This window comes from Uloborus diversus, chromosome 5 (genome assembly GCF_026930045.1).
Source record: "Uloborus diversus isolate 005 chromosome 5, Udiv.v.3.1, whole genome shotgun sequence".
NCBI lineage: Eukaryota > Metazoa > Arthropoda > Arachnida > Araneae > Uloboridae > Uloborus > Uloborus diversus.
The window spans coordinates 11,448,187-11,474,910 of record NC_072735.1 but is presented as its reverse complement, the minus strand read 5'-3'; the positions used below and the strand labels follow the sequence as shown (position 1 = coordinate 11,474,910).

Sequence of the window (26,724 nt, the reverse complement as noted above, 5' to 3'; positions counted from 1 at the left end):
GTAAACACGGATCACAAAGCAAATAGTGCTATGCTTTGCATCGATTTTTGACTGAGACATCAGGAAAATTGAAAAATAAGAGTCAAGAAATACTCATGCAAATTCGAGGCGATGAAGCATTTTTACAAAGAATGTATTTTTGCGAAATATGCTACAAACGCAAAATTATTAAGTGACTGAGCAATATTTTTGAACTGTTTTTTGTCTTTAGCTGGAGAATCAAAAGACAGAGTCCATATTTAGTTGTTCCATACGTTGAGTTTAATTCTTATTTATTAAATGTATTTTTGTCAAATATTCTATAAACGCAAAATTATTAAGTGACTGAGCAATATTTTTGAACTGTTTTTGTCTTTACCTAGAGAATCAAAAGACAGAGCCCACATTTAGTTGTTCCATACGTTGAGTTTAATTCTTATTTATTAAATGTATTTTTGTGAAATATTCTATAAACGCAAAATTATTAAGTGACTGAGCAATATTTTTGAACTGTTTTTGTTTTTAGCTAGAGAATCAAAAGACAGAGTTCATATTTAGTTGTTCCATACGTTGAGTTTAATTCTTATTTATTAAATGCGTGAAAAAAATAATTTAATGAAATGCAGCGAATGTATGGTAACTTTCATCGGTGGAAAAAAGAATGACTTAACTCGTTGGTTGATTTGGTGAATACTCATCGCGGTGGATGAAGGAACAGATTTTGAATGTCGCTATTGATCTTATTCAATGAGGAAAAAATGTATAAAACTCCTAATTTAAGCGTTTTTCTCAAGATGACTTCTTTAATATTAATGAACTTTAAGCTTAAAACTCCTAATTTAAGTGTTTTTCTCAAGATGGCAATGAACTTTACAGTTTAAACAAAATATTCAATTTAGATGCTTAATGGAATACATAAAAGCAATATTTTTATTTCTGGAAATTTACATGATACTAATACTCTTGCTTTATTTAGAACCAGTGGCGACAATTCGGTGGGGCAAGAGGGGGAGGCAACCCCCCCACCACCCCTACTGTTATGGTCATTTATTTCTTTTATTTTCCAATTTTTAACCCAAAACTGGAAAATATAAAAAAAACTAAAATGTCAAAATTTTTGGAACATAATTATTTGTTTTGCTTTGTATATCTGCTTACGAAACATTATTTAGCACAAACAATAACTTTTGGTTTATGTATTCACTAGTGTTATACCCGCACGGCTTTGCCCGTGATAGAAAATTAAAAGGTCTTTTGGTTCGCCTATATATTTATAAATAATGTATGGTGAATATTCTCGCCAATTGGCTTGTGCCCATGTTACGGTTCCACGTTATGATAATTTCGTAATTTACTCGTCCATTTTATGATAATTTTGTTCTTAAAATTGGAATATAAAAAGAACCACATCGAATTTTCGAAAAATCGCTTTGAGGTGCACACCCCATGTTACAAGCTAACTTTGTGCCAAATTTCATGTAGATCGGCCGAACGGTCTAGGCGCTGTGCGCGTCACAGAGATCCTGACAGAGAGAGATCCTGACAGACAGACTTTCAGCTTTATTATTAGTAAAGATTGCTTACATATTAGTAAATCAATTGTTTTACTTAAAAACAGGCCATTCTTGCTCAATTATTACCAAGTGTTTGTGACATCTCAAAATACTTTGGGGTAAATAATGTAGGTCTAATTCATGTCTAAATGTTTCTTCGGGGAAAGTTATTGTTCACAAAATTCATCAAAATCTTAATAAAATCGTGAGAAGTTGACCAATTTACATCAATTACGACACATCTGCTCTCAAACCCAGCCCTAGCAAAAATGTTTGCACTTTTCTCTCTATTTTTTGGCTGCTGCTGCTAAAAGCCCTATGGCTTTTAGTTATCGGCCCCTCCTCCCTTTTTCAGCCCCAATCTCCGCCTCTGTTTAGAACCATTCATTTTTTTTTTTTTTTTTTGCCAAAATGTCTTCAATTACGCATTTTTTTTGCATTTGATATGGTTATAATGCGATGTACACAAATATACGTACTACAGACTACTTGATTCTTAATAATTCTCACATAGTACAGTTAAATCAGTAGCTAATATGATGTTCTTTACATATAAATGTTTAACGAGATAGCAATGAATGTCACTTTTACAAACTTATCTTCAAGATGTTTACAGCACAAACTACGACAAATGCTTCAAACTTTAAGTCCTCTGAAAACATAAACACATGGAAAAGGTAACTTCAGTGAGGATGTGTTACAGCAGCTTGCAACATGTACCACAGTTTGATGAGGCGGGTACTTAAGGAAAGAATATACTTGCGGGTTTAAATATAGCAGTATATAGATATACTGTAGACAATTCGAAACTGATTACTAAAAACTGTGGTGAGATGGGGTGTCTGGCACCCTCGAAGAATTGCACATCTGCATTCAAACGTTTTGTAATTGTAATTCAAACGTTTTGTAACTGACAACCCACCAAATAAGGAGTTAAACCCTAATTTAAAAAACATAAAAGTCTTTAAACCAACGCAGTTACGTTAAGTAGTTGTTTATAGGAGGCCCCGACTTCAAACGGTCATTACAAATTAAGAGATTGTATATAATTAGTTAGGTATTAAAATAATTCATCGTATAGTAATTAAAATCAGTGTTTATTTTGTAATTGGGAGTTTAGATTAGAGTATTCTTGAACTAGAATTGTAAAATAAATTTGATTTATACATTTGGGTAGGAAATCGTATGTAAATATGATCAATTATTTTTTACTTTTTAGATCCTCTTTGTTTCTTGAAGTCGGTTTTTTTTATTTGAAAATAATTCATTTGTTTTTAAGTGTTACTTAAAGTTTTATACTTTCTTCTTCTTAGCATGTTAATACCAGCTAAAAACGTTGCACGATTTTTTTTTTCTTCCCGCAAAGAATGAATCATTGCATTTGTCTTATGCGAAATTTTATCGGAGGTATGTTTTAGAAGCTAACTTTGAGTTGAAGCTTTTTCTCAAGCAAAAAATATTTTCATTAACATACGTGATTTCAGATCCATAAATCCAGTCTTATTTATATGACTTCTTATTTCACCGGAAGAAAGTTTTTACATCGCATAAAATTTATGGCATCGTACCAGAAATCACAAACTCGACTAAAGCGATTTTTTTAACGAAATGTACTCCAAAATTAGCCTCAAACTAAATTTCCTCGGATAAAAGCTTAGAAAGAACCGAAGACGCAACTTTCTCGTTTATTGCTACTAGCAATAATTTTTGAAAAAAATCTTCGTCCAAAAGTAATCAAACTTTGCACTAAAAGAATGTACAGGTGCGAAAAAAGTATTTGCAATCAAAGATGTCACGAGTTTGGTGAAAAGTTATTAATCCTTTTTCTCCGAGTAAGTAAAGATATGGAGAAAGCATGAGGTAGGTATTTACACAGCGTAAAATGTTTACAGAGTTGTCGAGTTAAAAATTTGTTTCAATAAATCTTTCGAATCGAAGGAAAAAATCTTACTCGGGAAGTGAGAAATGCCGACGGATTTCTTTTCTTTCGCAAATTCTCTTATAGTAATTTGAATTCGACTCGAAAACTTGTTAAAAGATGTTGGTTAAAAAATTGATGAAAATGTATCTTCTTAGTAGCGTCTTGTAAAATTATGTCATCACCGCTAACGAGAATTTTTTCATTATTTAACGGAAATCACAGCACAATATTTGTATTACGAAACATAGTTTAAGGTATTCGAACACGATAAGAGCACTTTTTCAAATAAACTATGTTTAGAAACATTGCAAATACAGTTTTCGGATGTAGTTTTAGTAAAATTTAGTATTTAACCAGCATTTAAAAAAATAATTCCAAAGCGCTTTATAAAACTTGTAATTTTTTTTTTAAATCAAAACTTCAAAATTCTATAAAAGTTTTTTTTTAGTATCAGGGATGTAAACGCAAACATGTCTCTCCAGAATGAATTTTTATATGAATTATCAACAGGTCAATCACCAGAACGCGTTTTCTAAGCCAAAGTTTTAAGCTAACAGAGTTCAAATTTGTGCTTTACAATAATAATAATAATAATAAAAATAATATTAATAGTAATAACAATAATAATAATAATAAAAATATCAATAACAACAACAACAATAATAATAATAATAATAATAACAATAAAAATAATAACAACAATAACAACAACAATAACAACAACAACAATAATAATAATATTAATAATAATAATAGCAACAACAAAAACAACAACAACAATATTAATAATAATAATATTATTATTATTATTATTATCATTAATAATAATTATATTAATAACAATAATATTAATAACAATAACAATTACAACAACAACAAAAACAGCAACAAAAACAATAATTATCTTCATTGTCTTGCTTAACAAATTCGCACACGGACAGTGTTTTTTCTTCTTAAATTATGTTAGTCAGCATAACTCTGAACTATGACTTCTAAGGACAAATAATCGAAGTTGCCATTTACGATCTCTTACTTACTAACGAAAAACGATGAAGGCTCTAAGTTGTTGAACTTTTTCGATCTAATAAAGAATGATCAAAGTGCTGAAGTACGAAAATAATTGATCTGCTAGAATACATAAGTTATGTAAATACTGCTATTTTTAAAGCATTTTATTTCTATTCTTGCTCAATCTATAAAACGAAATATTCCAAAGGAGATCCCTTCACATTTCTGTACCTCAGAGCCAGAACAACGTAAGTCACATAATCGCTTACTTACAGGGGAGAGAAAAAACGTTTGTCTGGCGCATGGAAAATACGAGACGCGTGCTCCTTTAACACTAGTTAATAATGGCAGAGGATTTTTTTATAGAATTTCGTTCACATAGCTCGATGCGGAATGGGAGTCTACATACAATGCACTAATAAACTGAAAATCGCAATTTTGGGACTCGCGTCAGTCTGGCTCTGAGGTTCAGATTTGTTTACTTAAATTCGATTTTGAGAAAGGACAAGTTAGCAAACCATGCCATAGTTCCCTTGCTGAAATTTTTGAATTGAGGTTACATTCAAGCCTGTGTAGTAACGTTTTGTATCGGTAAATTCCTACGCTTTGATTCCTTTAACAAAAATTATTTACATTTTGCAATAGCTTGAATCAAAAAAAGAATTGACATTACAGTTGAACTCGGTTAATACGAAATGTCAAAAATCAACGAATTTGTTCGTATTAGCCATTATTCGTAACAATCGTAAATGAATGATACTGGGAAAAAATGAAGAAATGCTTACCTATATTTAAAAACCATTATTACTAATTCACACATTGTAATCTATTAGTACATTGGGAAAATTAATCACTCATTTCTTATAAATGAATGTTTCTGAAAAATATTAAAAAAGAAAAATGATAATCGACAACCGCGGAATATTAAGTCCACAGGTAAACAAATGTACGGGTTTTACTTTCTGTATTAAATATTTAATATTTTCTTCTCTTTACACACTGGGACTTCTACTACCTAACAAAATGATGAATAATTCCTGAAAAAGAAAATTACAATATTCAACCCCGAACATTTTAAGTAAAGAGGTCAGAAATTTTTGTTCGTCTTAGCCGATACTTTCAATTTAATTTACGTATTATACGTGAAATTTTTAATGTAATTAGATAGCAAACCAAACTCAACGAACAAAATGTTCGCTTTAGCCGTGATTTCGTATTAAATGTGATCGTATTAAGAGAGTTCAACTGTATTTCATTTGCTAATCGTTTAATTTATTTAATGTTAATCGTCAGATATATCTCATTTTATATATGTAATTTCTTTAAAATTTCTCTCGTAGCAATCCACCTCCTACGCTGAAAAAAGCATCTGACTGGAGCGAAGATTTCAAGGATTTCATTAATGAGTAAGTGCTCTATAAAAACAAACAACTGATATAATTTTACGTGTTGAAAAAAAATACCTCGTAATATGTTTGATTAAGGACCTTTGGGAATTTTGGAACAGTACTTAAAATAATTAATTTTCATTGCGCACAATTGTTTCAAAAACTCAAAACTGACCGTATTTAAACTTGGCCTGTTTTGAACGATGCGAATGGAATAATCCAGTTTTACAACGCACATTTCTACCGATTATTACACAGACTTTTAAAATCTAGCCTTTAGAAATTTCTCGAAAGTCATAAACAAATATTCTTTCATTGCAAACATAACGGATCGTAAGTAACCGGCTGTCGAAACAGTGACTTTTTTATTAACTTCTGATGTATATTAGCCAATAAACTAATCGAGTAACACTCCTGACGTCACCGATAATGAAACTCGCGCCACGGCATGATAATCCGATAGCTTAATTGTTTTACTGGTTAGACTATCATTTTAGGAGAATGAAGAAAGGAAAAAGTGGTCAAAAATGAACGCATCTACTGGAGTTTAGGATAAATCTATAGAGGGTTAATCCCTTAACGGTCGGATAATTTTCGAGAAAACGGTCATAAAAGTGTATATTTTTTATTTCAGAAAATGATATAAAAATAAGTGTATGAACAACATGTGCATTGAATTTTTCATTTTCAATATTTTTTAGATTGAAATTTTAAAAAAAAATTAAAATTTTAAGAAAAGTCAACAAGCAAGCCCAAGCAAGCAGCGAAAATTAAGGAAATACTTCTTTTAACCATTAAAAAAGAATGTTATTAATCTTTTGTGTAATATAATTAAAGATAAGTAAATTTTTCTTGTTTGGTAAATTTCAAAGCTTGAGATACAGAGGCCAACGTCACAATCTGGTAAGTTAGTACCAAATTTCCTTTCTTCATCTCTGCAATTACATTTAAAATATGCAATTACATTTAAAATGGAATGGTACTGCCATCTATTGTATAAAGAGAGAAAAATGTGTATAAAATGTATTCCGGGCAAAATAAATGAATTGGTTTTAATAGTTTCGTCGCGTTAATATTGCACACTCCAGCACGGCAATATCACGGGAGCGAGAAATGGAGGTCAAAACAGCAGCACGGCATTTTCACGGGAGCGAGCGGGAAGGGGTTAATCCATTGAAGTTAGGGTTAGAGTTTCAACTATAAAATATCACCTAACAGGCAATTGCTTCGTTCAAATGCGGAAGCAATTTTCACCCGTCATACCTTCACGGATGATGTTCTAGTCAATAATAATATCATTTGCTGGAAGAGTCACGGAAAACGCAAAATGTTAAGGACAACCAGCATAAACAATAGTTTATCTAAACTTTACACTTATTGAAAATATGAACTCTGCTTTGTCATTGCAGGTGTCTGGAAAGAAACTTCGAACACCGTCCGTGTGCTATTGAACTACTCTGGCACCCGTTCATCACCGGGATGGATGACGTCACAAACCCTCTCCTGAGCCCAGAGGAACACCTCGAGCAGCAATTGTTACCTTCCATTGGAAACAAAGCCAAACAGGTAAAAAGAACCTCTTGCATCTGTTAAAGCATTTTGTTATCAACAGCATTCTGAATATACAAGAGTTGGACGATAATCCGGGAGATTTTAAAAAGCATCATCATCGTCATTACAGTTGGCTTGACAGCCTGTTGTGGGTCTTGGTCTTCTTTAAAAGATTCAGCCAGGCTGTTCTCCTATTGGCCGTACACTGTTTTAAAAAAAAACCTGAAATTTTCAAGTATCAACTATCAAAGGGACCTCTGACTATCAAACTATGAATGACAGCGTGCCAGGCGCCTTGCCTTCAGAAGACAACACAACAGATGGTGTTGCCATTTATGGACAGTTCGAAAATTTAGAACCAGGCCAGGAGCCGAATAACTTTCAGGTCTGGCACTCCCAGAGGTATTGTTTCACTTGGAAAACATTGTGACCACGAGCTTATTTAACGTCGCCTAGTCACCATTAATGACGACGGACCTGAAATTTTACGGTAAATTTTACTGGTATCCATGTTGCCAGTAACTTTATGCCGAAAAATCCTATTTTACTGTAAAATTTTACGGTAGAATAAATGAGAGTTGAAGACGTAAAATGCGAGGAGCATGTTCGAACTTGGGACCTTCGTATTGGCTAGCGGCTTTGCTCACCAATACACCAGTTGGGACACATCGAGTGAGGGGAAGTACGATGTTATGTGCTTCCCACTGTAGTTCGTGGTGTATCAATTGGCGCTGCAATCGCTTATTTTTTCGGTACAAATTACTGTAATTTTTTTATGCACTGTAAACACTCCATTTTACAGTATTATTTACCAGAAAAGTTCCTGAATATTTTACAGTGTGGACCTCCAGTATTTGATCTTAAAAACACTAAAATACAGGGTGCGGAGAAAGTTCCCACAATTTTATTAGACATTTCAATAGGCTGTAACTAACACATAATTCAACAAATCAATAAGTTAAAGCAATAAAAACTCTTTATTGAAACAATAATAATAACATTAAACAGAAAAACTATAACAATTGTTCAAAATTGGCTACTTGGGCTTCAATACATTTACGGAGCCGCAGCCTGAAATTGCCGACGATGCTCGCGCCCGCATCCACCGTTATCTCATTCCAGGCATGTTGCAGCGGTTGGACGACCACTCCGTGGACGGTCGGCAGTCCCTCCAGTCTCCTTGTAGCGTTTCACAGCGTCATCGACTGTTTTGCTCTTGAATTCAGTCGTTCGAATAATATCGGCTGTTTTCATTCCCTTTTTTCATTCCCTTCTTGTGTAATTCAACGACAGTAACACACACATTGTCACGATTCATAGCTCACTAACTCAATGAACTAACAAAGAACAAATGATTAAACCTCAAATACTTTTAATGCCAATAAACAATATGTTCCAAATAAGTCGTCAACATACAATTTTAACGCCAAAAAAACGTTTTAAACAAAATTGTGGGAACTTTCTCCGCACCCTGTAGTAGTTCAAACAGTCAACCCTTCTCTTTTACGGTCTACCGAACTTGGTCATTGTTCACAAAGACTGCATTGAAAACTTTCAAAGCAGCTCTTTCACTTCCCATTCTCATAAGATGGTCGGAACATCTCATTCTGTTCAGTTTAATAAATTTTAAAATTTCAACATCCTCTTATAAATAATAGCCAATGATTGAGCAGCCAGCGTGTTTCAACAATGAAACTCGCTCCACGGCATGATAATTTGATAATGTGCGTTGATGATGTTTAACATGCAAGAAAAGGCTTCATTGTGACAAGACTGAACTCGATCCGGTAACTTAACAGTTTTACTGGTAAGACTGTGTCATTTCAGGGGAATGAAGCAACGAAAAAGCAGTAAAATATGAACGCTATCTACTTTAGCTACTAGGATTTATCCACTGCAGTTAGGGTTAGAATTTCAACTATCAAAATATCACCAAACAGGCTGACATTGCCTGTTTGGTGAATAAAAACTGCTTCGTTAAAATGTGCTTCGTTAAAATATAGAAGAAGAGTAGCAATTTTCACCCGCCATACCTTGACGGGCGACTTTTTAGTCGTTAAAGAGTTTGTAAAGTTCAAAGTGTTATCTTCTTCGACAATTTCCTATGTTATTTATATCACCGAAAGTAGTTTATAACACTCTCCGTTTAAAGTCCGGCTATATTTTCTTTTGGTTTTGAAACAATGATCTTTATACGGGCTAGAGTAATTAACTCTACACTCAACTCCGTTTTAGTCGCCTCTTATGACATGCATTTAAAACATTCATTAAAAGAAAATGGTTAAATATATTTGCTTTAACCCCTTTAAGAACACATAGCCAACCATAGGTTTCAAACTCAAAAAATCTCAAAACGTCTTAAAGATGTCCACCATACCATTTTTTTGTGCTCACTAGGTAAATCTTCTCCTAATGTCCACCATTAGTGAAGCATCCTCAGAAAAAATCGCTGAATTTCTTCCTGAATTTGATGTTTCATCACATGAATTGTGTGTGAAATTCTAAGGGAAATTCAACGAATTCCTATAGAGATGCTGCAGCAAGTAAAATGGGATGTTATCAGAAGACTTACCGAGTACAGAACTTTTAGGAAAATAAATGTTTTTTTTTTTTAATTAGAAAAAAAAATAATTTTATGTTTACTTATACATACCGCTTGAAGTAAATAAAGCTAATTATTAACTTTTAATAACGTTTTTAAAATCCACCTAATTCACTGCTGAATCCTGCACTAGTAAATGTGAGCAATGCTCAAGAAAATATCTCTAAAATGTATTTTCTAGTTCGAGAAGAAGTCAAATGAACCAAAAGTACGCACTAAACTGAGATCAGGCCTATAATACAATATTTCTTTCAATAAACGCACTGTTTTTATTAAACTTTCAGGTTTAAGAAATGTTAATTTCATAACAGTAATTACTATATTTTATATTGAGATTAGACTTGTACTAATTTTTAACTTATCCAACGAATAAATTAAAACTTGTTTAACAATAAGCATAATGAAGTACTTGACTTATTCTTAAACGTTAAAAATTACGCTTTGAGCATTAAACAAGTAAAAATTTGGCTAAGTTGGCAGAAAAGCTTCGAAATCATGCAAGTACTTCTCACATCAAACTACGAAGTTTTTAGAACATAAGTAAACACTATCAGATTTATGAACGGTTACAGTTGAAAATTTAGCATTCACTATGATTGATTTGCATACTTATTTCCGGAGAATAACCGATTAATCCCTACCATTCGAAAAGATAGTAAAAAAAATAGTTGCTCCGAAAAAAATCAAGAGAGAGCCCCAACCTCTTTTTCCCCTAAAGTTAGCAGAATTTCCTAAAACTGGGGGGGGGGGATTATAAAATTGATCTTACAATGTCCCCAATTTTCCCGAGGAGAACTAATCTTTTCCTATGGCTACTAATCCAAACACCATCTAAAATGTAAAACTTCGTTTGACACTTGAATTTCGGAAATTTTTCAATTGAGATTCCCCCCACCTCCGTTCTAGCTCTTGTCCCCGGAGGCATCCTAAGCTTTCATTATTTGATATTTTTGGTGCATTTTTTTCAAAGCAGCAAATTGCATATAAGAACATCTTCGTTTAAAACACATCTTGTGTTTTAGAAATGCACTCTACTTCTGTTTTTATTATAAAATTAAAATTTGATACGGTAAGTTGAAGAAAAGGGAATAACGGCCGGCGGCGGTTCAAATCTTATTGCCGCCTCGGAAATATCACGGATCCGGCCCCGTTTGAGAGGTAACCATTGAAATTTCCGTTTCGTCCCTCCCGAACAGGAGCGGATTCAGGTGAGGGTCAAAGGGTCAGCTGACCCCCCTGTAACAAGAATTCAAGAATTTTACTATGATTATTATTAAACTTCAATTTATTATATCTGAAACCAATGTTAACTTTTTTTTTTTTTCTTTTCTTGGTTCTGTGCGGTATTTCTTCTCAGCACGTCATAATTCAAAGGACTGACTGGGTTCGTTTAGTGGACTATTGCTATTTTGAGTTTTTTTTTTTTTTTTTTTTTTTTTTTTTTTTTTTGTTGATTTTCAAAAGAACAATCATCTCTAATGAGCTTAACCTTTTTTCAGAGCATCCTTCTACATTAAACCACATGTGTGTGTGTGTGTGTGTGTTGTGCCGGCTTTTTCCAGCTATTTTTTGTTGAAATCTCATATATTCAAAGCTTAAGGTAACGTGACCAACCTGTATTCCTAAAGAAATATCACTTTTGATAAATATACACAACACAGTTTGCTTCGTTGAAAAAATTAGGGGAGGGGGAGATTTGAAAGGTTTTGGTTTCGGTCTAATTTTGGGGAGGGGTGTGCTCCTAAGCGTAAGAGGGGGTGCACCATCATCTTTGGGGAGCAAATCTGCTTAACTATTACAACGCTGATCATTGAAACTTGACCATCGTTTCAAAAATTTCTGGATCCGCCTCTGCTCCCGAAAGGACCGGCTTGATACACCACTGTATCTTCACAAATATGAAAATTCTAATTATAGAGGTACATTATTTTAAAACGTAGAGCGAAAAAAAATGCCGCAACACATACGGTAAATGAGTTTCCATTACTCTTAAATTACTTCTTGAAATACTCCTAATATTAAAAAAAGCGTTATAAACCAGAAAAACAAAGGGTTGATTATAAACCAGGAAAAAGAGCGTTAGTTATAAACCAGAGACAAAAGAATTAGTTATAAACCAGAAATAATCATAAGTTATTTACCCCAATATATTCATAAATTCTAATTATAGAGGTACATTATTTTAAAACGTAGAGCGAAAAAAAAAATGCCGCAACACATACGATAAACGAGTTTCCATTACACTTAAATTACTTCTTGAAATACTCCTTAAAATTAAAAAAGCGTTAGTTATAAACCAGAAAAAAAAGCGTTAGTTATAAACCAGAAAAAAAAGCGTTAGTTACAAATCAGAAATAATTATAAATTATTTACCCCAATATATTTATCCATTCATATAATGCTATACGTTTTATAATCAATTGAAACTTTTTATGCAATAAGTATTTTCCACTTTGAAGTTGAACCAAGAAACGTAACGCCATCTAGTTGTCAAAGAAAAAGCTATTGTTTTTTAAGGAGGCAATTCCAATGACCTACTTATAAAATCAATTGCTTATTTTAAATCCTTTTCTTCTCCAGACCATAAAAGTAAAAAAATTCAAAATATGTGTTTTTTTAATGCTCAGAATTGTATACGAATCTCACTGAAATGTTTTGGAGGAAATTATGCGTGGACTTTTTTTTCTTTCTTTAAAGAACTACTCCAAACCAAGAAAATGAGAAAAGGAAAATAAAAGCAATCATGTAGCTATTAATCTTACAAAATGTCACCACTTTTTTCTCTAAAAGAATTTTCTCTTCTGACTAAAGAGTAAATCTTTGCACATAAATAACCGAATAACAATAAAATTTAAAAAAAAAATTAACTTGAATTTGGTCATCTTGAATTCAAATTATGTTTTTCGCAATCATGAGTGTGTGTGTGTGCATAGGCGTGTGTGTTTGTGTGTAAGGGGAATGTGTATGTGTGGGTAGGCATGTGTGTTTGTGTCTGTGGGCAGGCATGAGTGTGTGGGTAGTTGTGTGTATGAGTTTTTGTGTGCGTGGGGGCGGGGTATGTGTATCTGTAGGCGTGTATGTTTGTGTGTGGGGGGATGTGTGTTTGTGTGTAGGGGTATGTGTATGTGTGTGTAGGCATGTGTTTGTGACTGTGTGCAGGCGTGAATGTGTGGGTAGTTGTGTGTATGTGTTTGTGTATGTGTATGTGTAGGTGTCTGTATGTAGGACATCAAAACAGTCAAATGAAAGCAATAAGCAATCGTGATTGATCAATAAATTTTAATATGTAATACCATTAAACGATGCATTAGTTTCTACTCTTTAAAAAATCGGGCAAACCGTACTTTTCTTTCATAGCAGTAGTTTGTAAAACTATACGCAGCAAAGTATTAAAGTGTCGTAATGTTAAACTTTCCTGGATTTTTTAGTTTCATTCTTTAGTTAGAATCTGGTTTTAAAAATTCAGATTAAACTCTTTAGTTGAAAACCAATGAACGAAAAGAGTTGATATTTTTCTTTTGAAACAAAGGTTTTCTTTCATAAATAGATGTCGTGTGGGCATAACCTTTCTCAAATGATTTCTGAAGTTCATTCAAAAAACTTAGTGCCATTTATTCAAAATATGACAACATTTTCTTCTTGGAGCAAAAGTGTTTTAAAAGAATATCAGGAACACAGCATACAGCAGCATAGGTTTTGTAGTACTTGATAAAGAAGAATTATGTGTTTTTATTGTGTACTGCGATAGTAGGTGAAATTATTAGTTCTAACCAAAAACAGTTTCCACTTCGTTGGATTAAACGTGTCGACAATGGTGATTATCTTCTCGGATGGCTATCACGCTGTCCTGACTTATCCCCATTTGACTATTTTATAGTGCAATGCACTTGTGCATTCCATCTTACCCCATCGCGCGGTTAGTTGCCAATGAACAACACCATGTCAGATAAATCACCTTTTTGACCTCACTATTTCCGATTTTAATAAAATTTAGCATGAAAAACACGTATGACTGGATAAGTGATCTTGCCAACTTTTAGATTTCGATTTTGAAAACTGTTTGAAATATAGGCCTGTAAAAAACTCAAAATGTGCGAAAAAAATGAAAAGTGTGTTCCTACAAATGACTAACTTTTCTCCGAATTATATTAAAATAAAAATTCAAAAAATAGCGTAAAGCTAAAACATAAAGCTTTCTATTGATATACAGCATGATTTTCTTACGATAGATTACAGTTTCAGGGTCATTTACCGTAACGGAATTATATTGGGAGGGATGGTTTGCCTCTATAGTATTTTCAGAAAAATCCTGAAACACGTCAACTTTTTTTTTTTTTTAGTTTTGCCAAATTTTCAATTATTATTTGAATTTTTGTAACCAAAATTTTTTAAAAAAGAACATATTGTACCCTCTAATATCTTTATCCAATATTGAGAGGTAAATTTCGCTCCGTCAAAGGTGTTGCCGACAAAAAAAAAAGCACGGATTCAAAAATTTTAAGTGTTCTATCGATGTGCATAGTTTTATTCCAATCGGTGATTCACACTTGGGTAGAGTTACTTGTAAGTTTTTCTCTTGGAAAATATTTTAGACAGACACTTCCACCCCAGCATCTTTTTTACTAGCTATCTAGAGTTATAATGTATTTCATGATTGCACCTTCGTTGGTTTTAATCAGTATAGTTTAAAAACTTGCATTTTTGTTCTCTAAGCATTTTAAATGTAATTATGAATTTTCATTTTTTAAATTTTGTCAAAAAAAAAATTGTGAAAAAAGAATGTATATTTTCTGTACTTTTTTTTAATACTCACCTTGTGTAGCAAGTGCTTTAATAACTAAAACTGAAGCTGAACCATCTCCAAGGCCTTCCTCAAGCAGTAAAAAACATCTGTAGTAGATACGGGAAACCCTGGGGAGAATGTAGTTTAATCTCCCAAACGGAATTTCCCCCCGCTAAAGGTTGTGATGAGTATTTCCACGCCTTGAAAAAAACACTGATCTGTATCTATACATGTATGCTTGTATAAACCAAACATGTGCCTTAAAAAATGAAAGTAAATATTTATTTACCGGGAAACGCCGAGATTTTTAAATTCTTTATTAATTTTCCAATACTTTATTTAGTGAAATGAAAACTGATGTATATTCATATATTAATAAACTTGTTAAAATGAAACAACATCATGAAGTAATTAAAAAAATAATAAACACTTTTCGGGCGATCTAATGAAAATTGCCTCCTCGCATATCCATAGAAAGAAAGTACTTGAAAATTCATTTACAAATTGTTGCCTGAGGGAAAAAAACGTTTCAGAAATAAATCGGAAAGCTTGAACAGATTGAAAACGTCATATTAAAAGATTAACACTATAGAAGTTCATTTTTTACGAGGATTATTAAATATTAATGAGGAAAGGATTCTGAAAAATAAGAATGTTCAAATAAATCAAATGAAAAGATGTATGACTGCTGCTGAAAAAGTAATGCTCGAAGTTTTGTTTTTCTGTTTTTAGTTTTAAAACTTGTTGTTTTTTACTATTCTTTTTTTGGAATTTTAATTTTTAATTCGATTGTAGAAGCTGTGATCATGAAATTTAATAATAAGGAAACGAATTAATGAAGGATTCGTATGTTCATAAGTGTGAAATACCATAAGGGAAAGAAAAGAAAAACTTTCGAGAGATACAAAGCCTTGGAAAAAAAGCAGAATCTTTTTACCTGTGATTTTATTCACCAGCGAACAATAACCAAAACAAACAAGCAAATTGAAATAAATGTCGATTTTAAAAGCGTTTCGTTGAAAGAATAGAGCATAGATATTTTTGAAGCAAAAATAATTAATTAGTAATTAGGATATCAGTGTTATTATAATAAAAAAAGTTCAACAAAATATTTTTTCATCATAAATTTAACTTACTTAATCCATTTGTACGGGTGGGACATTTTTACGCATATTTTAATACTTTATTTCCGGAATTTTAAACTTTCAGTGTAAGGAACCATTATGTATCATAATATGAAGTATCAACTTTCTTTAAAAAAAATGCACTTGAAAACTAATTATGTGTACGAGTTTCGGGTATGACCGTGCAGTCACGCAAAAAACGCATGAAAATAATATTTTTTTAAGCACAAGAAAACTTTTATTTCAATGATCTTATAATTTTTAATTCTTTTTTTCTTCTTTTTGAAAGCGGTTAAAGATTTTTTTAGTAAAAAAATATAATAGCTGCTTTGTTTAAAAGATGCTACTACTTTATTTGTTCGTTTATTTATTTTTTAAGTATCTATTTCTTTAGATGAGCAAGGCATATTTTGTTTCTAGAAATCAGCTAAAAATGTTAAAAAGGCATGTTTGACATAATTTGCAGTCTTAGCCAATTTAGAGAATATTGATCAGATACTAGAAAGTCAATATTGATCTACGGGAAAGTAGGCACGTTCAGTTTTGGATGGAACTTTTTGTTTCTTCTTTATCTGACCTTTACCGGGAAAGAAGGCTGAAAAAAGAAATGTTTTAGACTACAGTATTGCTAAGTTCAAAGGAAAGTTCATGAACATGAAGTAAACATGCAACTTCGAAAAAAAAGAAATTAATTAATTTAAACTTTTTAAAAAGTTTTTTAAAAAGAAAGAACATAATGTTTTAAAACGTGGCAGTAATCCTTGATTACATTTATTTATTTTTCGCCAACAAATTATCTTCTGAGCACAATCACGGTTGCTTATCATTCTAACTTTTGACGTTCTTAGTCTTTTGCCGTAATGGGGTCGTTTCCAAAATTTTAAAAGTATTTTTTTTTTCTGAAAGAGCATGCTTAAAAACGTAGGATCTGACCATTTTTTTAATAATTTGTTTACGTTTAATAATTTTAAAAAATTACTTAAATCGGAGTGCTTTCATTGTTTACGGCTTCTGCCGATGACATCACAAATGATGAAATGCCATTCAATGTTGCCATTCTCAGGGCAAAATATATTTAATTCGCATCTTTGCTCACGTGCATTGGCAATGATATGGTTGATAGCAAGCATAGAGAGCAATTTTAATTCGCTGCTTGATTATCATAACGTGGAAACGTAGTAGAAAGATGCGGCAAAGTCGTGCATCATTTGTGACGTCATAAAGACCAGGCCTTGTTCGAAAAATCGGACATTTAAAAAAATTAATTTAAAAAAAAACTGTTGGGAAAATTAAAGTATTTTCTGTGTCCATGTTTTTTTTTTGGGGGGGGGGGCTCATTCTATCCATTTCAATGACTAAAAGTAGTACTTTTGACTGAAGGAAACCACCCCATTACGGACAGATAGTTTGTAGAAGGGTCATTTCACGGTATTTTTGACAAGTGAGGCAGTGAGAAGCAAAGGAATGTAAGTGGACATTTTCAAGTTTTGAGTGAAATGCGTTTAAAGATAACGTCCTAAGTACGCTTTCACTGATTTTTTTTTTATAAATCATGCTGTCCAGCAGCACCTACCAGGGTTACTAGTTCTATCTCTTGCCCCAAGACAGAGGAGAGGTGCCCCTACTATTTGTACTAATTATCTTCATTTTTTAATTTTGCCGCTTACATCCTTTTGCTGCTCACCGCCTCATTTATGTAGAGTTCGTAACGTGACCTTTTTTGTCATAGCTTTTTAATTTACTGTTTGATTCGCAAGTTATTTTGAGTAATTGTGTCGGTAGGAAAAGCTCAAAATAAAATAATATGCTAATCAAACAGTAAATTAGTTATGGCAAAAAAAGGTCACGTTACGGACTCGACATAAATGTCTAAATTACCGTGAAATGACCCAGAAACGTAGTAACGCATTGTAAAATATCGTCTCAGAGTTAAAAGTAACTATATTTTAAAAATAATTATAGTAAATATAATTATTCGCATTTTTCATTTCTATTTGTTCCACACAGTTTATATAATTACATGATAAGATTAGGTTTAACCCTTTAATTTAACATTGAACTTCATGCTTTAGAACGTACTTCTTTACAATTTGCAAATGAATTCGGAAAAAAACATTTCATGGGCTGGAACTAGCTGCAGCAGCAATGAGCTCGAAGGTAACTTCTTTTACATTTCTACTACAGGTAAAGCCATGGTGGGTAACGCTAGTATCCTCATGTATATGATAGCCAATTCATTGATCGAGTAACGCTTTGTGACGTCACCAACAATGAAACTCGCGCCAAGGCATGATAATTTGGTTATATTTTTTGGTAATGTTTAACTGGCAGGAAAATGCTTTATTTCGAAAAGGCTAAACTGGATCCGGTAACTTAACAGTTTAACTGGCAAGACTGTCATTTTAGGAGAATGAAGAAACGAAAAAGGGGTCAACAATAAACGCTATCTTCTGGAGTTTAGGGTTCATCCACTGGAGTTAGGGTTAAAATGTCAACTACCAAACTATCACCCAACAGGCAATAGCTTCGTTAAATATGTAGAAGCGATTTTCATCCGTCATACCTCGGCTGGCGAGTTTCTAGTGTAATGATAAAAGACTGACAGTAAACGAATGGCCCTGCTCATGGTAAAAAGAAAGAGTTTATAGCAACTTTCCAAACGAATGTAACATCAGTAAAAACTAAAAACAAAAATCTTACGATTAAATTATTTAATTAATGCTTTTTTTTCTTTTTTTTTTTTGAGCAATCACGATTGCTTATTGTTCTCACTTGACTGTTTTTGGCGTTCCTATGATTTTATTTTCCCACCAGCACCCTCCGCAGCATCACCGTCGACCGGCTCCTCACGATGCTGCAATTCTAGCGAAAACCGTCTCCAGGTTTCGTCAATATCCTGCACTTACACACATACATACACGAACCTACACACAAAAACATATATACACCTACACACACATACATGCACCTACACACATACACAAACACATACACATACAAACACACACACCTACACACTCACATACACACAACTACCCACACATTCATGCCTGCACACAGACGCAGACACATAGGGCTACACACATACACATACCCCCCCCCACACACACCTACACACATACACACAACTACCCACACACTCATGCCTGAACACAGACACAGACACACATGCCTACACACATACACATACACCCTACACACAAACACACATACTCCTACACACAAACACACATACCCCCACACACAAACACACACGCCTATATATACACACACACTCGTGATTGCGAAAAACATAATTTGAATTCAAAATGACAAAATTCAATTTTTTTTTTTAAATCCCGCCTCGGTATTTCCCTACAAAAATCCTTAAAATCCCGAGTAGAAAATTGACAACAGTAGCAAAAAATATATTCTTTTAGAACAAAGACAATAATCCCTAACAAATCACTTCGGTAGTTTTGTGTAACAAATGATTATCATGCATCAGAAATTACACAATTTTTCTCTCTCTCTCATTAAAACAAAGTTTAATACAACGAAGTAAAACTTAATATGCCTATTTATAAAATTAAAAGGTGGAAAACATGTAAATTATAAATGAATAACTACGACTCATTTCGCCTATTAATTAGACATAAATTTATTCCCAGAGTATCAATTGTACAGATTATTCATTAACAGAGTTAAATATTTAAAAAGTGATAAAATATTTAAATCTGTTATTTAAAAGAATCATGACTGTTACAAAGTGCAAACCTTTACTTATTTATGGGACTAACATAACATACATTAACTATGCAGGAATCTTGAAAAATATTTTTCACTAATTAGAAGATGATGAGTTATTATTTTAGTATGCATATTTAATTTGAATATTTTTTTTCGCGCGACTGATTGTATTAATAATTATTTAAATTTTCATAAAGCGTAAATCGTATTAAAAAGAAGAATTGATTAGTATATTCATTTTAAAATGCGCTATGTTGTTTTCGAGAAAGTAAACGAAGTCAAGATAGAAAATTGAAATAAACTTTTTCGACAACTAAGGGAATAAATTCAATCATATTCATTTTTGGAAACTGAGAAATTTGAATTTTTAGTGGTAGCCCAAAATTTTAACTATTTTTTTCGACATGTTTTAAAACAAATATAAGAATTTTAGAATGAGGATTTTAGTGTTAAAAAATTAACGTAGCGGTAAAGTTGAACTTTTCAATCTAGATTTATATCATCTGTCTTAAATCATATTTTTTAAGGAAAACAGATTTATCCTTCATGTTTAATTTATTCATTGACTTTATTTTTTAATATCAGTGATTTTTGGGTGTTTCAATGAAATTAAAACCTTAAAAATTCGCCAGATTTTCACCGGACACAGTGCGTTCTTCCTTTATATAAACTCAACATGATGAGAAAAAAAAGAATTATATTGACTTGTGTATATTTTTACTCTTACGAATAATTTTTAAAATAATGATAAAGACAATAGCAATAATCATCATTTAAAATCGTTGCTTTATCTTTAATCTATTTATTTAGTCGTTTATCTATATTTAATATTTAATTGCCTATTACTAAGCTCTTTCCACATTAGTTAAAATAAACCATATGCAAAATCTGGTTCAGTATATAACAAGCAACGGGGGGGGGGGGGGGGGGGGGGGGGGTTCTGCCATGAAAATGATTTTCCGTTTTGGCACAAAAAGAAAACAAATCAATTAGCAATGGAGCCGTTTTCGAAATTTCCGAAAAAAAATTCTGAAAGAGTATGCTTAAAAACATAGGATTTGACCATTTTTTGTTAAATAATTTAACAAAGTTTACTATTTTAAAAAAGTTATTTAAATCGATGCGCAGATTCAATTGTATGTTTTATGCTTCTGCTCATGACGTCACAAATGATGAACTGCCATTCACTGTTGCCATTAGCGCAGAGCGCAATATCTAATTCGCTTCTTTACTGACGTGTAGTGGCAACGATATGGTTGATAGCAAATGTAGAGCGCAATATTTAATTCGCTACTGAATTATCATAACCTGGAAACGCGGTAGACAGCAAGCGTAAACATTCAGCGCGCCTGTGAAACGTACCAAAGTACATCATTTGTTACGTCATAAAAACCACGCCTTGTTTGAAAAATTGGAACTTTTAAAAAATTATTTAAAAAATAACTGTTGGGAAAATAAAAGTACGTATTTTCTGAATCCATGTTTTTTTTTTTCCTTGCTTATTCTATCGACTTCAGTTACTAAAAGCAATACTTTTGACAGAAGGAAACAACCCCATTGAGGAATTGACATTGAATAGAAGAATAGACAGCTGTTACACTAATGAATCATTTTACTGCCGAAATAGTTTGTTTTGAAAGTATCCCGATTCATTAGTATAATTTTAGTAGTAATCTTAATGACACCAAATAGTTCTGCCCTACTTCTATAAAATTATGTTTTTACCACTTAACACCTTTAAAATTTCAACTATTAGATTTGCCAACCATCAAAAACGTCAATATTACTTACAAGTGCCCTAATCCAACTCACACATTAACCAGCTTTCTGTCTAAATCGATTAAATTTACCGCTGCAAAAACTATTTACCTCTGCAAAAACTATCCTTTAAAATGTCAACTATTCAACTATTAGATTTGTCAGTGATCAAAAACTTCAATATTACTTACAAGTGCCCTAATCCAAATTACACATTAACCAGCTTTCTGTCTAAATCGATTAGTTTTACCTCTGCAAAAACTATTTACCTCTGCAAAAACTGTCCTTTAAAATGTCAATTATTCAACTATTAGATTTGTCAATGATCAAAAACTTCAATATTACTTACAATGCCCTAATCCAAATTACACATTAACCAGCTTTCTGTCTAAATCGATTAGTTTTACCTCTGCAAAAAACTATTTACCTCTGCAAAAACTGTCCTTTAAAATGTCAATTATTCAACTGTTAGATTTGTCAATGATCAAAAACTTCAATATTACTTACAAATGCCTTAATCTAACTCACACATTAACCAGCTTTCTGTCTAAATCGATTAAATTTACCTCTGCAAAAACTATCCTTTAAAATGTCAACTATTCAACTATTAGATTTGTCAATGATCAAAAACTTGAATATTACTTACAAGTGATCTAATCCAACTCATACATCAACCAGTTTTCTGTCTAAATCGATTAAATATACCTCTGCAAAAACTATCCTTTAAAATGTCAACTATTCAACTATTAGATTTGTCAACGATCAAAAACTTCAATATTACTTACAAATGCCTTAATCCAACTCACACATCAACCAGCTTTCTGTCTAAATCGATTAAATTTACCTCTGCAAAAACTATCCTTTAAAATGTCAATTATTCAACTATTAGATTTGTCAATGATCAAAAACTTCAATATTACTTACAAATGCCTTAATCCAACTCACACATTAACCAGCTTTCTGTCTAAATCGATTAAATTTACCTCTGCAAAAACTATCCTTTAAAATGTCAACTATTCAACTATTAGATTTGTCAATGATCAAAAACTTCAATATTACTTACAAGTGCCCTAATCCAACTCATACATCAACCAGTTTTCTGTCTAAATCGATTAAATTTACCTCTGCAAAAACTATCCTTTAAAATGTCAACTATTTAACTATTAGATTTGTCAACGATCAAAAACTTCAATATTACTTACAAGTGCCCTAATCCAACTCCAACCAGCTTTCTGTCTAAATCGATTAAATTTACCTCTGCAAAAACTGTCCTTTAAAATGTCAACTATTAGATTTGTCAACGATCAAAAACTTCAATATTACTTACAAGTGCCCTAATCCAACTCGCACATTAACCAGCTTTCTGTCTAAATCGATTAAATTTACCTCTGCAAAAACTATCCTTTAAAATGTCAACTATTCAACTATTAGATTTGTCAACGATCAAAAACTTCAATATTACTTACAAGTGCCCTAATCCAACTCGCACATTAACCAGCTTACTGTCTAAATCGATTAGTTTTACCTCTGCAAAAACGTCCGAAAAACGCATAAAATGCCGAGACTCCACAAAAATACGCTCAAACATAAGTAATGCCAGGGCGTTCATTAATATTTTAAGAGGCGACATAATTAGCCAACGGATACCTACAGCATTTGCTTGATGAGCGCCCGCTTGCATGAAACAAGAGTGATTAAAATTCCAGTTGCGTTAACACAAATTTAAAGCAGATTAACAACATTTTCCATGTACCACGTGTTGACGAATTGCCTTTGTTAGTGTTGTTAAGTGCATAGCAATAACGCTACATGCTTCTTCAATTTTATCACGGAACATGGTGAAAGAGTCCCGCTGATTTACATTTCGTGTAGCTCTCGTTAAAAAGGATTTTCTAAAGCGATGTTGAATGCGTTTTACTGCGACGGTAATAATAATAAAGTACGTGTTCAGTTGCTGCAGCTATCGAGGGTAATGGCTGACTCACTATTTATCAAATTGAAAGTTTAATTGGGAAGTTCTCAGATATTTTATTCAACGAGAAAAATTTGAACGTAAACTATTCTAAAAACTATTATTATAACGAACGGCTCTAATATGATGGAAATATGATAATAATAAGTGAAACTATGAAGTGTCAAAAATTAAAGCACAAAATCTTCTATGGTATTTGTTTCTAGTATTCATACAATAAAAGGACAATTAGATACCTTATGTTGTTGTTTTCAGCATTATATTAAAAATAATAAATTTAGACAAAACAGATTAAGTTTCAAAGATCAATACAGGTTACAGACCAGCGGGAAAGTCGAATGGTTGTTTTTTTTTTTTTTTTCTTTATGCAGCTATCGAGGGTAATGGCTGACTCACTATTTATCAAATTGAAAGTTTAATTGGGAAGTTCTCAGATATTTTATTCAACGAGAAAAATTTGAACGTAAACTATTCTAAAAACTATTATTATAACGAACGGCTCTAATATGATGGAAATATGATAATAATAAGTGAAACTATGAAGTGTCAAAAATTAAAGCACAAAATCTTCTATGGTATTTGTTTCTAGTATTCATACAATAAAAGGACAATTAGATACCTTATGTTGTTGTTTTCAGCATTATATTAAAAATAATAAATTTAGACAAAACAGATTAAGTTTCAAAGATCAATACAGGTTACAGACCAGCGGGAAAGTCGAATGGTTGTTTTTTTTTTTTTTCTTTATAAAAACATAAATATTGAACTATTAAAAAAATTGTTTTGAAGGAACATTCAATTTATTTTACAACAAAAGCTGTAATATAAATATTCGTTAGTTGTATTCAAATTCTTAAAGGACAAGATAGTTAATTAACATTTCAGTTTAGAATAATAACTATGTGCACCCATTTTGCAGCTTGTAAATAAGATTCCTTCTCCTGTGAAATACAGCTTTGAGGGAAAATATAAAGCATAGTTAATGCGATCTATATACCGTTTTTTATTAATATCTTTATATATATATATATATATATATATATATATATATATATATATATATATATATATATATATATATATATATATATATATATATATATATATATTATATATATATATATATATATATATATATATATATATATATATATATATATAAAATTTGCTAATGCTATCGAGTTGTCAATGCAGGAGTGTTTATTTTTTCAAAATTCCACTGAATCAAAGGCGTTCAAAATGTACTTTTATGTGTTTGACATTTTAAAATTTACATCACTTAAAAAAAGAAACTATATCACTTAGAAAAAGTAGAGGAATATATACTAAATATATGAAATAAAGTAGTTGCTATTGAGCAAAAAGAAAAAAAAGAGAGTTCAAATGAGATGACATGTGCAAAAAGCAATTTCAGAAAAAGGAATGCCCCCACTATTAAGCAAAAAAAAAAATGGTTCAAATGAGATGACAAGTGCAAAAAGTAATTTCGGAAAAGAAATACGCTGTTGGCAATAAATATGAAAATTGAGAAGAAAGTACGCTAACGTAACTAGTCAATGTACCAACAGTGCGTTTTGTAAGTGCATTAAAGGTTATACAGCTACTAGCATGACAGTCCCGTAGCAGAAACCGCGACGCACGTTGCAGATTTTTGAGACAGTTTGCAGACCATTTTTTAGCTGAAAAAGACCTAAATTTTTATAGAAAAAAATGATCTTAACCTTCAGCGAGCGGAGATTGATACTGTACTTTCTGGGATATAATCCACTAGTAGCATATACTTGTATTATTAAAGTTCAGCATCTTATTTTTAAGCATTTCTCAATCATCATTTAGATGTTACTATTTATCAAGTGTCAGTTTATATTGCGCACTATTTTCGGTGTTTTCAATTTGCTTCGCAGACACTCAAAAGAATTATGCTGCCCGGATGACAGTGAAGCTCTTGCCTCCTTCTTCATCTATAGAATTTTATTTCTACTAATAAAAACTGCGCTCTGTCTATGTGTCTGAAACTATATCTCCTTTGGACTGGCAACGCCCACCAAATCAATGCTGGTACCGTTGGATACAGGATATCCAGGGGAAGTCATTCTGTCCTATCACAACCCTTGAAACCTTAGGTGGCCAGAAATAAACGGCCGGCTATCCAGTCCTGAGGCGAATGGGAGTTGGCGACCGAAGTGAGCAGGATGCGAAGCCCCTTAGTTCAAAATATGCCACGTGGTTTGTCATTTAATGAATACGAAAAAGGAGGAATTAATGTATTTATATTAAGAGCATTATTTTGCATGAAAAAAAGAGGGTTTCTTGTGGCGCCTAAATGCATGCCTGCAATCTAATTTGCATCTTTATACTAAGGCCCCTATATATATATACGAGCCGGTACATCAGCTTAAGATCAGCCTTTTTGGATCGGAGCGCGTGTTTGAGTGGTTGGTCTTTTCTGGCGAAAAATCGCGTTTGGTGATTGTTCACTGCGAGTGATTATTAGCGGCACGTGAATTGTTTATTAAATAAAGTTATTTTCAGCAAATTTGGCGAAACCCGAAACTTTGTTGTGGTAACCCTAGCAGCGCAACAATGAAAAATCCGATCCAAAATGGCTAAACTTAAGCTGATGCGTCGGCCTGTCTTTATACCATTGCTATTACTTTACTCACCAATGTATACTTCAAGAAAAATGCCATGCTATGTTTTTGTTCTAGATATTACAGCGGCTGGGGAACATGGTATCAGAAAATTTGTATCCTCTCGTGCCATCGCAGCCACAAACTTTGACCGTCAAGAATTGGAACTTTAAAAGCGATGCAAGTTCACCTTACATTAAAATGTTGCCCGACGACCTTGCTTCGGTAGAGAATGTCACGGAGGTAAATTGAATGATCTCTTATTAGGAAATTACCTTTTTACTACAAAAAAAAAAGAACATCTAACTTTTTTTTAATTTATGATACCATTCTATATTTTTTCTTCCATTTGAAAGCGGAGATTTCTCACGTAATATATTTTTTCTCAAGACAAAAAACAGATGAACTCTAACAGAAGTATCTCATTTCGCTGAAATATTAATCCGTAGTGGGTCTAAGGACCTCTAACCTTCAAAATTTTCGATTTTCTGGAAAACATACATGTTAATCATAATTTAATTCCGAACAATTTGATACCTTATTTATTACCATACTCCAAAAACATTTCAAGTTATCGTAAAAATGCGTAACCTCTCCGCATAGAGATTTATGTTAACAGCAGCTGTTTAAGCGTCTTTTTCTAAGGTGCCGGTTTCTTCGGTTTTCTCGTTTCGCGCGCATGATATCTCAGAAAGTTGTTAGTATATTTCCGTAAAACTTTTCATG

At 32.3% G+C, this 26,724-nt stretch overlaps 1 protein-coding gene across 1 annotated transcript in view; it reads left to right on the top strand.

Annotated features, from left to right (window-relative positions):
• Nucleotides 1–26,724, top strand: part of LOC129222445 (neither inactivation nor afterpotential protein C-like) — a 185,312-nt gene that overhangs the window by 83,498 nt on the left and 75,090 nt on the right. The window contains exons 4-6 of the mRNA XM_054856958.1: nt 5,802–5,867; nt 7,259–7,415; nt 26,077–26,241. Coding sequence (XP_054712933.1) covers nt 5,802–5,867; nt 7,259–7,415; nt 26,077–26,241 — 388 coding nt within the window. The remainder of the gene's footprint in view (nt 1–5,801; nt 5,868–7,258; nt 7,416–26,076; nt 26,242–26,724) is intronic.